At 48.7% G+C, this 14,135-nt stretch overlaps 2 protein-coding genes across 2 annotated transcripts; one reads left to right on the forward strand and one right to left on the reverse strand.

Annotated features, from left to right (window-relative positions):
* Positions 1-3,619: 3,619 nt before the first annotated feature.
* On the reverse strand, positions 3,620-5,653 carry LOC123073735 (phenolic glucoside malonyltransferase 1-like). Its single transcript, XM_044496781.1, has 2 exons — positions 4,701-5,653; positions 3,620-4,614 (listed from the first exon to the last, which is right to left on the reverse strand). Exons 1-2 carry the CDS (start codon positions 5,412-5,414, stop codon positions 3,937-3,939), a joined length of 1,392 nt encoding a protein of 463 aa, XP_044352716.1. The 5' UTR covers positions 5,415-5,653; the 3' UTR covers positions 3,620-3,936.
* A 1,306-nt stretch (positions 5,654-6,959) lies between these two features.
* On the forward strand, positions 6,960-10,630 carry LOC123076035 (uncharacterized). The gene is made up of 3 exons (XM_044498493.1): positions 6,960-7,253; positions 9,910-10,151; positions 10,309-10,630. The coding sequence occupies exons 1-3, from the start codon at positions 6,960-6,962 to the stop codon at positions 10,490-10,492; spliced, it is 720 nt and encodes a 239-aa protein (XP_044354428.1). The 3' UTR covers positions 10,493-10,630.
* The last annotated feature ends 3,505 nt before the right edge of the window (positions 10,631-14,135 follow it).

Consider the following 14,135-nt stretch of genomic DNA (forward strand, 5'->3'; position numbering starts at 1 on the left):
CTGGCTTCACCCTCTCCGCGTGCCAACGCATAAGCTTTGCTTCCTTAGGATCTACGAAATACCGCTGTAGACGCGGAGTGATCGGAAAGTACCATACAACTTTCTGTGGAGCTTTCTTTCCGGCCTTTTTATATCGTGAAGCATTGCACTTTGGACAGATGGTTTTTTCCGCGTGCTCGTTCCGATATATGATGCAATCATTGATGCATGTGTGATATTTAATATGTGGCAGATCAAGAGGGCACATGATTTTCTTTGCCTCCTCGACACTAGTAGGACACAGGCTTCCCGCGGGAAGAACCTTCTTTAGGTACTTCAGAAGCTCATCCAGGCTTGTATCTGTCCATTTGTTTTTTTCCTTCATCTTTAGAAGTTCTATTGTGAAACTCAAGCGGGTCACCTCGGGATTGCAACCATCATACAAAGGAGTCATCGAGTCTACCTCAAGTTGCGCCAGTTTGGCCTCCTCTCTTGAAGCAGCTCTATAGCTAGTCGTCTTCTTGCGAAGCAGGTCTCGAACATGCGGGTCCTGCATGGCTGAACTTAGTAGCGACGAAGACGGCGGCGTGTCCGCGTCTTCTCCGCCTTGAACTGCCTCTTCGCCATCGACATTTCTGAGGCCGTCTTCCTCTTCGGGCACATAATCGCTCATCTCTTCGTCTGATGGCCCCATGTCGTTATTTCCTGCCTCGTCGACGTCCTCATCATCATCATCATCTTCTTCACTTATCCACCGAGTATGGCCATGCATGAAACCATGCATGAGCAGGTGCCCTTTAATTTACCACCCTGAAAGGGGTCGAGCCTGACTCTTCCTTTGCATTTTCGACACGGACATAAAACATCCTTCAGTCTTTTTTCATACATGTCATCCACAGCGGATTGCCAGTATCTTTCCACCATCCTTCCATTGACCTTCATGATCACTTGCGCGCGGAGCAAATATTATAACCACGTATATATGCATGCATGGATCAAATTCATACAAAATTCGGCATGACCTTCCCTAAACATAGGACATATTGAGTTTTCCCGAAATTCGCCGAAATGAAAATGAATCGACATTTCGGCAAAACATAGGCAACTCATGTCACCCACATTATTTCATCAAATACACAATGTAGGCAACTCAAATTATGCCACACACAATTCGGTATATTCTCATATCGCCCATATATATATAGTTTCGGTCCTATCCACACAAACACTTTTTTTGCTCACCTATGTGTCGAGAGGGATATCGAGCACCTTTCTTCTTAATTACCTACTAGCTCTATAGATATATAGGAGAAGAGGGAAGGCATTAATGGAAGGGGGTGGTGGAGGGCAAAGAAGAGGGGGGGAGGGCATTACTGGAGGGGGTGGTGGTGGAGGGCAAAGAAGAGTGGGGGTGGTGGAGGGCAAAGAAGAGGGGGAGGGAGGGCTCTAATGGAGGGGTGTGGTGGAGGGGCAAAGAAGAGGGTGGTGGTGGAAGGGCAAAGAAGAGGGGAAGGGAGGGCTCTAATGGAGGGGTGGTGGAGGGGGAGCATTGAAACAAGCAAGGTGCAAGGAAAGGGGGAGAAAGGAAGGGGGAGGAAGAAGAAAGGGGAGGAAGGAGGGGAAAGGTGGTAGGTGGCTGGCGGGCATAGCAGCAGCGCGGGTCACCTATGCGCGCTACTGCTATGGCAGCTTGCAAAATAACTACGGCTGGTGGTGCACTACCTATAGCGCGGGCTAAAAAAAACACGCTACTGGTAAAATTTTATAGATAGAAAATATAGCAATAGCGCGTTTATATCAACAGGCGCTATAGATCCAAAACTAACAGTAGCGCTGGTTGGGCGACAAGCGCTGCTAATATTTATTGATCAGATATTGTGGTGTGTTACACTTAGCAGTAGCGTGGGGTTAGATAACAAGCGCTGCTGCTAACTTATACCAGTAGCGCTCTTTCTATCCAGCGCTACTACTAACTACTAGTAGCGTGGGGTCATAAACAAACGCTACTGGTAAACTTCTATCTATAAGCATTTTTCTAGTAGTGCAATGACCATGTACCAGCGTACCGACATCATCCACTTCATCCCACACAAGTAGTATGAGACAAGTTCCACATTCCAAGTGCGCGCGTGCTCGTCGCAAACCATGTCCATGTTGTCGCTGTAGCTGCTTCTTCTCCCGCTCGCCTCCTTCCTGCGCACGGCTACATCCACCACCGGCAGCAACGGGAGCTGCACGCAGCGGTCATGCGGGGCCCTCACCATCAGGTATCCCTTCTCCCTCGCCAGCGCGCAGCCGCTGTACTACGGCTACCCGCCCTTGGACCTCACATGCGACATCGCCACCGGCCGCACCTACCTGAGCAACACGTTCAGGGAGCACTTGTTCCGCGTCGACAACATCTCCTACGCGGAGAAAACCATGATGGCCGCCGTGCAGGCCGCCTTCGCCGGCGACAGCGGCTACCCCATCCCCGACTTCAACCTGACGGCAAGCCTCGCCCTCTTTCCGCTCAACATCAGCGTCACAAACAAGCGCCTCGTATTATTCATCCTTGCTTCCCTACCGATGATGCGTGACTAGTTCACCACAGACTTACAGGCCCATAGCTAGTAGTTAGATTGCTTCTTCCCTCTCTTTTATCTTCAATACAATATTCTCCTCGATGTTTTTGGAGTTTTATCCGATGTAATCTTCTTTTGCGGTGTGTTTGTTGGAATCTGATGAATTGTGGGTTTATAATAAGATTATTCATGAATATAAATTGAGTCTTCTCTGAATTTGATTATGCATGATTGTTATAGATTTGTATTTCTCTCTGATCTAACCATTTAGTTTGGCAACTATATTGATTGATCTTCAGTGGGAGAGATGCTTTGTGATGGGTAATCTTGTGGTGCTCCATCCTAGTGAAAAAATAGGGGACAAGACACGTATTGTTATAGCTTTCCTCAACATTTTTGTTTCATTTCCGTTTTGTCTATTTTAAATAATTTTGGACTTCAAAAAAAACCGAAAATTAAAAAATTAGAATTTTGAAATAAATGTTATTAAATCATAAAATGTTTGTGATTTTGTAAGTAAATGTTTGCTTATTCAAAAATCTTCAGGAAATCAAAAAATGTTCATCATTTTTAAAAAATCTTCTATTAAAAATATTAATGAAATTGAACAAAATTTTGCCAATTCAAAAAATTTCATTTATTGAAAAATATCCTAAAAATTTAAAAAATGTTCATTGATTCAAAAAATGGTCATGCATTTCAAAAAATGTTTTATAACCAAAAAAAAGTTCGTGAATTTCAAAAATTGTTCGACCAATTTCCAAAAAAAAATCATCCGATACTGAAATGTTTGATGAATCTAGAAATGTTCAACGATTCTAGAAAATTGTTTAAAAAATGTTCATAATTTTAAAAAATGGTTTTGAAACAGTAAAAAATTATTAATGAATTAAAAAAAGGATCTAAGAAAATGTTCAAAAATTTGTAAAAGTGTTAATGAGTTTGAAAAATTGTACATGATTTCAAATATGTTCGCCAGTTTCAGAAATTGTTTTGATTTCAAAAATTGTTCATAGTTTCATAAAATTGAGAGTAATTGTGTATTTAGGTGACGCAGCAAAATATAGCCATGGCCATTGAAGATTATATTTTTTTTAGGTTGCAACGCACGTGTCCTTTTGCTAGTACAACTCTATATATCGTTGGAAACAGACTACTCCCTCTGTTTTTAAATATTTGTCTTTTTAGATTTCAAATGGACTAACACATACGGATATATATAGACATATTTTAGAGTGTAGATTCATTTATTTTGCTCCGTACGTAGTCATTTGTTGAAATATCTAAAAAGACAAATATTTAGGAACCGAGGGAGTAGATCTCAACTGCATGACTTTGCAGGTTCAGATTAATTCCCAACCGCGCCCGGCCGGACGGGCCCGCGAAAATTTATCTAGCCGAGGATGCAGGCCTTGAATGCGTCCATGTGCGCCGGGTTGATCGACACGGAGGCTTGCACCTCGCCATCTCCGCGGCCGCCGACGAGCACCATCTCGCCGTCGTGGTTCATGGACACCAGCTCCACGCGCGCGGGCTTCCCGAACCCGAAGTCAGCCGCCTCGTAGGCCCTGAATCGAGGGCTCGCCGCCACGTTGGTCAGCCGCTGGAACGGCAGCCGCATCAGCTTCTGCATCCACCCCTTGTCCGTCCCGGACAGCGGTGCCGCCTCCATCTCCGCCACCGCGGCCTGCACAGCCCGCGCCGCGCGGAGGATGCCCGCCTGGCCGAGGAGATCCGCCGCGTCGGCGCAGCTCGCCAGGCACGCGCGCACGCAGTTGCCGAGGTAAGCCTCGCTCACACACGGGTCCAGGCGGGAGCGCAGGTCGGCGAGGAACGCCAGGTACATGTCGTCCCCGGCGGCGAGCCCCTTGGAACGAACGAACGCCGTCCAGCTCAGCGCCGCCAGCGCCACGAACGTCGACACCGGTTTCGGCTTGGGCGCGTCGCCACCGGCCTCGGCGGAGGCGAGGTCGTCGATCCGCCGCCTAAGCGACCGGATCTCGTCGGCGCCGAGGTAGAACGTTCGGCGCGCGAGCAGGAATCGCTGGCTGAAGTCGTACTGCCCCCTCACCTGCGAGCGAGGATGCATGTCAATGTCTTTCTTTACCTGGTAAACAATACACAGGGCTCGCTTCGCTTGATGGCTCTGAAAATTACCTTTGGGAGATTGGGCGCGACGGTCTTTAGCATCTCGCGGGCGAGCTCGTCGGCGTTCGGGTGGTGGATGACGTCGCGGCTGTAGTGTGGCGGGCCGAGGACCTTGGTGACTGGGGAGCCCTCGCGGGAAGCGGAAGACCATGCCTCCATGAATCGCCACACGGCACGTCCGTCGGCGACTGCGTGGTGCACGGACAGGCCGACCGCCAGGCCGCCGCTTAGACGAGTGGCCTGTACTGACAGCACGGGCGCAGGGAGCACCCGGGCATCGAGCTCCGGCACGAGGCTCAGGAATGCGAGGGTGTCGTGCGCCTCGTCGCCAGCTAGGCGCCGCACATCCATGCCGCCCTCGGCCTCGACGAAGGCGACCCCGGCGTTGGTGCAGTCCACGAAGGCGTCCCCGGTCTCCATCACATACTCAAGCGTCCCCGCCAGGGGCAGGTAGTGCGCCAGCGTGTCCGCGAGAGCACGCTTGAGTCGCTCGACCACCGCCGGGAAGCCGTCGTCACTGCGGCCACTGCCGCCGTCCTCCCCAAGCTGGTACAGGAACACTCGCTGGATCGGGGGCAGCACGACCCACAACGAATCAAGGAAGGAAAGTTTCACGCGTTCCCCGCACTGCCCCTCCCGGAGAACCGACGGCGCAATCCGGGAAACGGCGACAGCCCGCACTGGCGCGGCCTTGGCGGCGGCGTGGGAGCTTGCCTCGTCCATCCCGACCGGCCGGCACCGCACTTACTGGTTGTTCGCTGGAGAGGCAGAGGGGTAGGAAACTACTGATAGATGCACCGCACTTACTGGTTGTTCGCCGGAGAGCTAGAGGGGTATGAAAAGATTGTTAGATGCGCCGCGCGCTTATTATAGCGGTGGTGGGCGTCTTCTTGCGCAAACACAAGGAAGGAAGCTGGACCTACGATGAGAACAAAACTGGATGATCCGGCGTTACGCATGGTATGCGGTGGTGCGGTGGAATGGAATACCTACGTATCGGGTGTAAACACATCCTGACATAGCCACCCACCGAGGCGGCCGGCGTTACGCATCCAGCTCTGCTCATTACTTTGGAAGATACTCACTCCGTTTTTTATCTTTACAGAGAGCATCTACAGCCGCGAACAGTAGATCTGACCCCTCAAATGCCAGTAAACGCGTCCGGATGTGTTTGTGGACTGTGATCAGTCACGTCTTAAATTTGTTCCTCTACATCGAAATAGCTCATACTAGAAATCTTAGATCCATAGAAAAATATGCAAATGATATAATCCACGTACTACTACGTAGATCAACTACAAGCTCTTATGTTATGCCAACACTTCTATAAAATGGCATAACATAAAATAACATAACATAGGAGCGTTTTTAACACTACACGGTCATATGCTATGAAATGAAGGGAGTAGATACCAGCTGGTTCATGGCCGGAGAGTACAAGGTTCGCTTGGAAAAGACAGCCTGCTTTTATTCATTTAGGACGATAAAAAGGACAGCTAGCGTGGCTGATTAGAAGGTTCCTACCTGCGGTGGACAAATGTGTGTGTCTATGAATGCTTCTAATGCTTCTAGATGGAATGACGCCGGCCAGAGATGGGTGACTGATACGGCCGGTGCTTTGGTCAGAGATTACGTCAATCATCGGGACACGACAGAGAGTAGTCCAACAATAGATAAATAAGGTTAAAAAATAGAGAAATGGGCGCGCGTCTTGGCGAGCCGTTTTATTTGTTGGGCGTCTGCTAGCTTTGTGTGTGTGTGTGTTTTTTTTTTCTCTTGCTGTTGTATTTCTCAGTATTGTTGCATTACCCCATAAAAGCATCTTCAATAGGTGATGCAAATGTGGAAATATAAAACTAGTCATTGTATAATTTACATCCGGCTCCGGCGATGGAGGCGCGATAACAGCGGCGTGCCTTCAGCTCGCTTCAGTGCTTGTAGTCTTCGCTAGGTGGTTTACGAATCTGGATGTAATTTTTATTATTTCTAGTGTTCATTGTACTACCATGATTGAAGATGAATAGATTGAAAGTTTTTCTCGCAAAAAAATAAAAATGTTTTTTATATCTTAAAAAAAGTCCCAACTCCAACAAATGATGTATATTTGGTGATATAAAACTCCTACTCCAACAGATGATGTACTTCAAGATGAAAAGCTAGTTGGCGTGAGCGTCGGCGGTCGAGCACTGAGAGCCGGGAGGAGCGCTGGCGGACAGAGCGGCGGTAGCAGGGGAGCCGATAGCCAAGCGATGAGAGGCCGGTGGTCGAATGTGGCGGCGGGAGCTCGAATGGCCGGTGGCGCGGCTGGTAATCAAGAGGAAGATTGGTCACGACGTGGCGACGGTCGGGCGACGCAAGAAGATCGAGTCTGTTGGTGGGTGTGCTGCTCTAATCTGGTGGCGGGGCGGCGGGGGGAGCTCAAATCACGCGGCGGTGATTCAGCGGCGGAGAAAGCGGCCAATTCGGCCGATTTGGAGATGGGCAACGGCAAATCCGGCGACGGGGGCGGTGGAGCGGTCAGATCTGGTAGCTGAGCGGTACAGCGTGGTCCGGTGGGCAGCGGTGCGGCGGCGGAAGTGTGGCGGGACGGAATCAAATCGGTGGCTTGTCGGCGACTAAGGCGGTGTGGCGGGAGGCGGGGATAGGCGGAGGGGTCGCGGTGGGAATAGTGATGGATGGACGGGCGGCGGCGACAATGTTTCCGGCCAGGGGATGGAAGCGGGCAGGCGTGAGGAGGGCGCGGGGAATTGAAATGAGGCGGCGGTTGGTGGTTGACGCGCGACTGAAGTTTTACATCAGCTGGGAGGTGGAGATTTTACATCACTTGAAGGAGGTGATATAATGTTTTTCATCTACACCATCTGTTGGCAATTGTGTCTCTTGAAGCAGCGATTTTTGCCTTCATGATGTAAAAGTTAGTTATTTTAGCATCTACATCTTCTGTAAGAGATGCTCTAAGGGCCCAGGTTAGCAAGTCTTGCTACGAGGTTGAATTGTTACGATTATATGTCGAAGATGTACATCTCGCATGATTTGCCGGGTATGCTCTTTTTCGTCATAAATACTGGTTACTTTTTTAGAAGAAGGCTTGAAATGAGCCCAGACTTGAATTAACGTCAGGAATTACATCACTCTTACAAAGAAAATGAACGACTAAAACTGATACATAGGGGCAAACGGAAACTAACAACAACAACAACAACATAAACCATTACAAGCATGCTAGAATCTGGAGCACTAAGAACTGAGCTTGAATGGAGATGCACTCCTCACGTAGGCACCAGTTGAGATGTGGCAGATAGGAAGAACCATCACCGGAGACAGCAGATCGAGTGACTAGAGGAGCGCACAACAACTGCCTACTCTATTCCGAAGGGGAACCCTTTCCCCTTGCCTTGGCTCGAAAGGCGCCTTACTGTCGGAAAATAGAGACGCTCACCCAAGAGCTAGCTGAGTGACCTCCTTGCCGCAGCGACCAATCAATGTCCTTAAATCGATATGCAAGGTACCAGGTGTCTCTCTTACTATCTACTAGATACAAGCTTGGATTACAAGCAACAATGAAGCTACAGGATTTGGGGAATCAGAAAGAGCAGAAAGAAGAGGACCACAGGTAGGAGAAGAGAGCCGCCGTGCCGAAGCCGTGATACACTGGATACTCTCTTTGTTGTCTCCTAGGGGTTACTTGTAGTCGTGCTAGTTGCCGGACGGGTCAGGCCCAAGTGTGGGCCCAAAGGACTGGCCCATGTAGGAGAGGCTCCTAACACGATCACACCTTGCTAGCCACGCCTCCGCTTTTGAAGAACAACCAAGAGGAGTTGGAAAGCTTTCAAGAGCGCCCTTCATCGAACGAGGCGGCTATCACCGAGAAGGACGAAGAGCAGCGCGAGCCAGCGATGTAGCCGGGCCACAACTGAAGGACGGGTGCCTATAGCTTCCGCCGCTATGTGTAGGAGTAGGATGACAGTTGGGTGTATCGATCTGATCAATAGCTGTCCATGGTTCATGGTGCAGACTGTCGACATAATCAAATGTTTTATTTTCTTTCGAAGGGTAGTTTTATTTATCTATCTATATCAATTATTTCATCGATTTCAAAATAGAACTTTTAGGTTTGTCCTATGTCAAACATCCTTAAGTTTGACCAAATTTATTCATAAATATACAAACATATAAAGCACCAAATTCGTTTCATTAGATTCATCATAAAATAATTTTTTATGTTGTATATATAAATTTAAACTTATAGATCTTATTATTTATATATAGATGATAAAACTTTAAAAAGTTTAACTTCCGACAAACCTAAAACTTTAAATATTTTTGCGTCAATCACTCTAAGATAGACCAACATGCATGCATGCGCGAGGAGTGCGTTATTGAAGTGGGCTCGATCGCAGCATGAGTAGGGCGAGAGTTGAGTGTACAGATCTCACCACTAATTGCCCATGCGGTCCAAGGAAGATTGGTCCGTGCTGCTGACTCTGCGTGATCAATGATCGATCGATTGGATCAAATGCATTAGAGATCACTTGCTTCCATCAGACCGATCGAAGGCCCTAGGATTTAAAGCATGCAGCTCGTTGGATTTAAAGCATGCAGCTGCGTGTTGCTAGATTGCTTCCTTAATTAAGTGTGCTGTGGTAACTGCTCCAGCTGAGTTCGCTCCAGTGTCCTCGCTAACCACCTCTCTCTCTCGTGCCGTTTGTTCATCCTCTGAGTAGATTCCATTGCTGCAGATTTTTACTGAACGTGCAGCCAACAAATGCAGCCTTGTATGCTTCCTGTATGATTAAGTTTGCTTCCAATAAAGTGCTTCCTTTTATGAGACCCGCCAATACATATTTGCTTCCTACGACTTGATAATCAGCATAAAATACGACCATAAAGAGGCCAAGACCCCTCTTGCCTGGGGTTTGTCTACGCTACTGGGCCAGGTGCCGAACTAGCCGTCATCTCAGCAACAATGTTTCAGACCGCGGGCGAAAACAGCGCGATCGCGGCGCTATCGCCTGCTGGAAGCCTTCCCGCGAGGCAATCCCGTAAAAAACGCGATCTGCCGCTAACTGCGCGATCGCGCGCGAAACGACGCTATCTGACTTCGCTGTCGCTGCAAAATCGCAGGCATGGGCCGAAAGACTGAAACACAAGGGCCCAAAGGCCCCAAACAGACCAGAAACGGCCCAAATTTCGCGATGGTATATAACACCTCCTCCAGAAAGCTAGCTCGTGTCCCCCCATTCCCTTCTCTCCCTCCCACCAAAAAGTTTACGGCGGCTGCGCTGTTCTTCCCAGCAGCGCCGACTGCTGCTTCGTTGGAAGTCAGATTCGGTTGCGGGGGAGATGGAAAGGCGACCGGCGACGAGGGGCCTCTACACGACGCCCCCTCTGCGAGCACGATGACATCTCAGTCTCACTCTCACACGGTTTCAGCAGCCGGGGAAAGCACATCGCCAGGAGGTACAGGAGTCCCCGATTCCATAGCTCATTGGTAGAATATTCAGACTTGTTTGTTGATTCAGATTGTAGGCTCTGGGATTCAGATTTGTTTGTTGATTCCGATTCAATAGCTCATCGGTAGAATATTCCATAGCTTATTTGTTTGTTGATTCAACAGAAGCTCACATGCTGGACCAGGAACTTCTTCTATTAATCCACTTAAAAGGAAGAGGGGTGTCTATGGTAAGAAGAAGAAGAAGATGATCCCTGTTACTCCTCAAGAAGATCTGCTCTTTGCTTCCTCTGCTTCAGAAAGTGACGGCGACGAGGACACCGACATGAGTTCTGGTTCTGACATGTGAGCTTGTCGGTTTCTCTATGAAGTTCGTTTTGGCGCTCATGATTCTATCCTTTCCTGTGTGCTTTTGACAAATAAATTCTGAAGACTTTGTGATGCATGTAATGGACTATGGACATGCTGCTGTTGTTACTGAACTTAAGTGTCGAACTGCTGATGTTATGCTTGAGGCAGTTTTGAATTTATATTTCTATTTATCTGTTGAACTGCTGCAGATTGTTATGTTCGAATTTATATTGAGAATCCTCTGTTTTCTACTGAAAATACCCTGTTTTCTGAGAAAAACATGCAGATGTATTAGTATGGATGTGTGATATACATGCACAAGTACTGTAGCTGCGAAATGGGTTAGCGGCCGCTATAGCCGGCGATAGCGGCTGTAGCGTTGGCACAGAGCCAGCCGCTAAATGCCTTAGCCCGCGATCTGAAACTTTGCTCAGCAATCGCCCGCCCAACCTCTTCTGCAAGAATGATAGGTACAACACAGATCCATTAGGGTAGAGTTCAGCTCCACAAAGTTACCTAGGTATATCCAAACATGTGTTATTAAATTACCCAAGCTCAAGCAGGAATCGAACTAAACCAAGAATGAGCCCAACTCGAACAACTCATAGAGCTTGATTCTTGGACTACCATAGTGCTTGCGCACTCTGATGGTTTATTCACAGTGTCCTGGTTTTATGTTTCACTAGTATGAACATTTACCATGTTTGCAAGTTCAAAAATATGGGTTTTTTAATCTGAAGGGAGCACTACTTCTTGTATTATAAGTGAAACAGAGTTCACTTACTACTACTACAAATATGTAATAGACGATCTTCCCAAAAAAAAGATGTATATGTGGACAATGGTAGAGAAAAAAAGAAGAGCCATCAACCGCTTCCTTCGTATCAGGTTGAACGGGCCCGAGACACGTCAGGTTAATTAGTCACTGGTCATGATGCTATAATCTGAAGGTTTGACATGGCTTCAACTGTCCTCCATACCTTCTTAGGGAAATTGCATTCGAACACAAAATGAACCGATGCCCCGTCCGAGTTTTTTTTTTTTTTGAGGAACAACCCAGCTACAACTTAATAACAATTAGTAGGGCTATTACAATCCTCCATGAGGGTGCTTCTTAAAGGAGGGACGTCGCCTATCATATAATAGTCTCCCTGTCTCCTTGCTAGAGCAGCAAGCTCATGTGCCATTTTGTTGCTGGTTCTTCTCACGCTTCTGAAGGACACTTCTTTGAAAACATTCCCGAGGTGCCAAACGTCCGTGACCAGTGCAAACAGAGCCGAATGGTTGCTCTCTCGGTTATTCAGCAAACTGACGATTGCAGCACAGTCCAACTCCACGCACACTGCCCCCTGTAGTATTTGCTCAAAACTGAAAGTCCATGTGCAGGTGCAACAGCAGCGATTCCCTGCAAGATTTCAAGCGCTGCCCACATGCCAAAGCAACCACTCCCTGGTTTGTTCTGACAATAATTCCAGCCCCGGAATCGCCTGTATTGGGGCTGGTTCGCGGGTCGATGGTGCGATCCCTGACCCGGCGTCGATCGACCCAGATCGAGGGTCGGGGACGAGGTAGGGTCGAGCTGGGTCGCTGGATGGGTCGCGATCCCGATCGATGGGCGCTGATCCAGATTGGTATGGAAGAAGCAAAGAGTATGTATATGAAGATTCGTGAGAAATTGCGCCTTACCAGGGCACTAGGGCGGGGCGATCTGCCACTTGGCCGCCGGCGGCCGGCCATGGAGCTGTCCGCTGCCATACTCGGTCTCTCCAGTCCCGCTCCCTCCAAACATCGAACGAGGTCGGCAACCCGCCTGAGAATCCGTGGCTGGAAGGTGGAGGTGCTGGACGGCTAGAAGATTGGACATGGATCTATGGCGTACTGGTTCGCTGCAGCTTTTTGCCAAGGAAGCAAAGAAGACAATAGAGGGATTGGAGAGGAACATCACGCTTCGTGTGAAAGAAACAGGCAGTTGAGAAAATCACACCGAAGCAGCCGTCATCTGACTTACGAGCCTTTAGTGATGATAATTTAATGAAAATAGTTATTAGACGCGCAAATTCTGGGGGATTTAGGAATGTATCGACCCGGATTTTCGACCCGGTTGTAGCGGGGTCGCGTCCCGCGATCCCAAATAGCGTCCCGAAGAAGAGTAGCCTTCTTCGAGCCTCGATTTCAACCGTGGCGATCCGCGTCCCGCGACCCCGTTCCTCGACCCAATCGACCCAAATTTCTGGCAACTATGGGCAGGACGATGCGTCAGAATTTAATTTCCATATGCCTTCAGCTGGCCGTTCCCACATGCAACTCTCTGCATGCGTGTTCATCGTTGCCCTTGAAGCTGACTGGTCTGCATGTGCCCCATCGCCTACAGCGTTCTTGTGGATGTTCCCGACGAGCAGCACCTGGGGCATCTTCCCCTTTTCAATTTCCGCGCGTCACTGCTCCGCTGAGCCAGGCTCCTCATGGCGAACCATGTGGGCATCTTCCTCATGTTCAATGAGCTCAGTGTCTTCCGGTCTTGTTTCCTCAGCATATTTAATCAAGAAACCCGCTAATTGGCAAATCATAGCCTTGCCCTCTGCATGGATGCAATCATGATGCAGCCACCATGCCTGCCACAGCAGCAGTAAGACTTTCCTCCTTTACAGTGCTTTACAAAAAGATGGCGTCGCGATCACGGATCAGAAAGGGAAAGAGGAGGCATTCTTCAAAGCGTTCTCGGCTATCATGGGTAGGGACTCGGCGCGCGAGCACACAGTGGATCTGGAGTACCTCAACATTGATGCTCTGGATCTCTCGGAGCAGGATTTGATCTTCCAGGAGGAGGAAGTCTGGAAGGTTATCAAGGAAATGCCTTCGGATAGGGCGCCGGGGCCGGACGGATTCATCGGGATCTTTTTCCAAACGGCATGGAGCGTGGTGAATGGGGATGTCATGGCTGCTTTGCACAAGTTATTCCTGGACAATGGCCGCGGCTTTGGAAGATTGAATCAAGCTTTAATCTCGCTCATTCCGATTCACAGCATTCCAAAGCTAGCATCCAAACTGCTTCCTAACAGACTGTGCCGACGTATGCCTGAGCTGGTTAATGTCAACCAATCTGCATTCATAAAGGGCTGTAGTATCCATGATAATTTTCTTCTGGTAAGACAAATGGCGAGACGGCTGCATAAGAGGAAGGCAAAAGGGGTGATGTTGAAGCTTGACATATCGAAGGCTTTTGATTCGCTCTCCTGGCCGTTCCTTTTCGAAGTGTTGCGAGCCAAGGGGTTTTCGGACAGGTGGATGTGTTCTATAGTAACCCTTCTGTCTACTACCAGCTCCCAGATCGTGGTAAATGGATGTGCTGGAGATAAATTCAGGCATGCTTGTGGCTTAAGGCAGGGTGAATCTCTATCACCTCTGCTGTTTGTTATCGCCATGGACGTACTAACGGCAATTATTGTCAAGGCGCATAACTCATAGATCTTGGGGAAGTTAAACGGGTGTGGACCGCTGCAGAGATTGTCGCTATACGCAGACGATGTGGTTTTATTCATCAAGCCGACACTAGCAGACCTGTCCTTTGTTGTTGAGGCCTTGACGATTTTTGGAGAAGCATCCGGCCTCAAAGTTAACTTTGCCAAGTCGTCTGCCATTCT

Source organism: Triticum aestivum, chromosome 3D (genome assembly GCF_018294505.1).
Source record: "Triticum aestivum cultivar Chinese Spring chromosome 3D, IWGSC CS RefSeq v2.1, whole genome shotgun sequence".
NCBI classification, from domain to species: Eukaryota; Viridiplantae; Streptophyta; class Magnoliopsida; order Poales; family Poaceae; genus Triticum; species Triticum aestivum.

Excerpts from the sequence above, each read along its gene's own strand:
- LOC123073735 (XM_044496781.1), bottom strand. The coding sequence starts at position 5,414 with ATGGACGAGGCAAGCTCCCACGCCGCCGCCAAGGCCGCGCCAGTGCGG. Across the intron at positions 4,615-4,700 it reads TCGCGCCCAATCTCCCAAAG|GTGAGGGGGCAGTACGACTT; the intron begins GTAATTTTCAGA and ends CCTCGCTCGCAG.
- LOC123076035 (XM_044498493.1), top strand. The coding sequence starts at position 6,960 with ATGTGGCGGCGGGAGCTCGAATGGCCGGTGGCGCGGCTGGTAATCAAG. Across the intron at positions 7,254-9,909 it reads GCGTGGTCCGGTGGGCAGCG|AAAGCTAGCTCGTGTCCCCC; the intron begins GTGCGGCGGCGG and ends CACCTCCTCCAG. Across the intron at positions 10,152-10,308 it reads GGAAAGCACATCGCCAGGAG|AAGCTCACATGCTGGACCAG; the intron begins GTACAGGAGTCC and ends TTGATTCAACAG.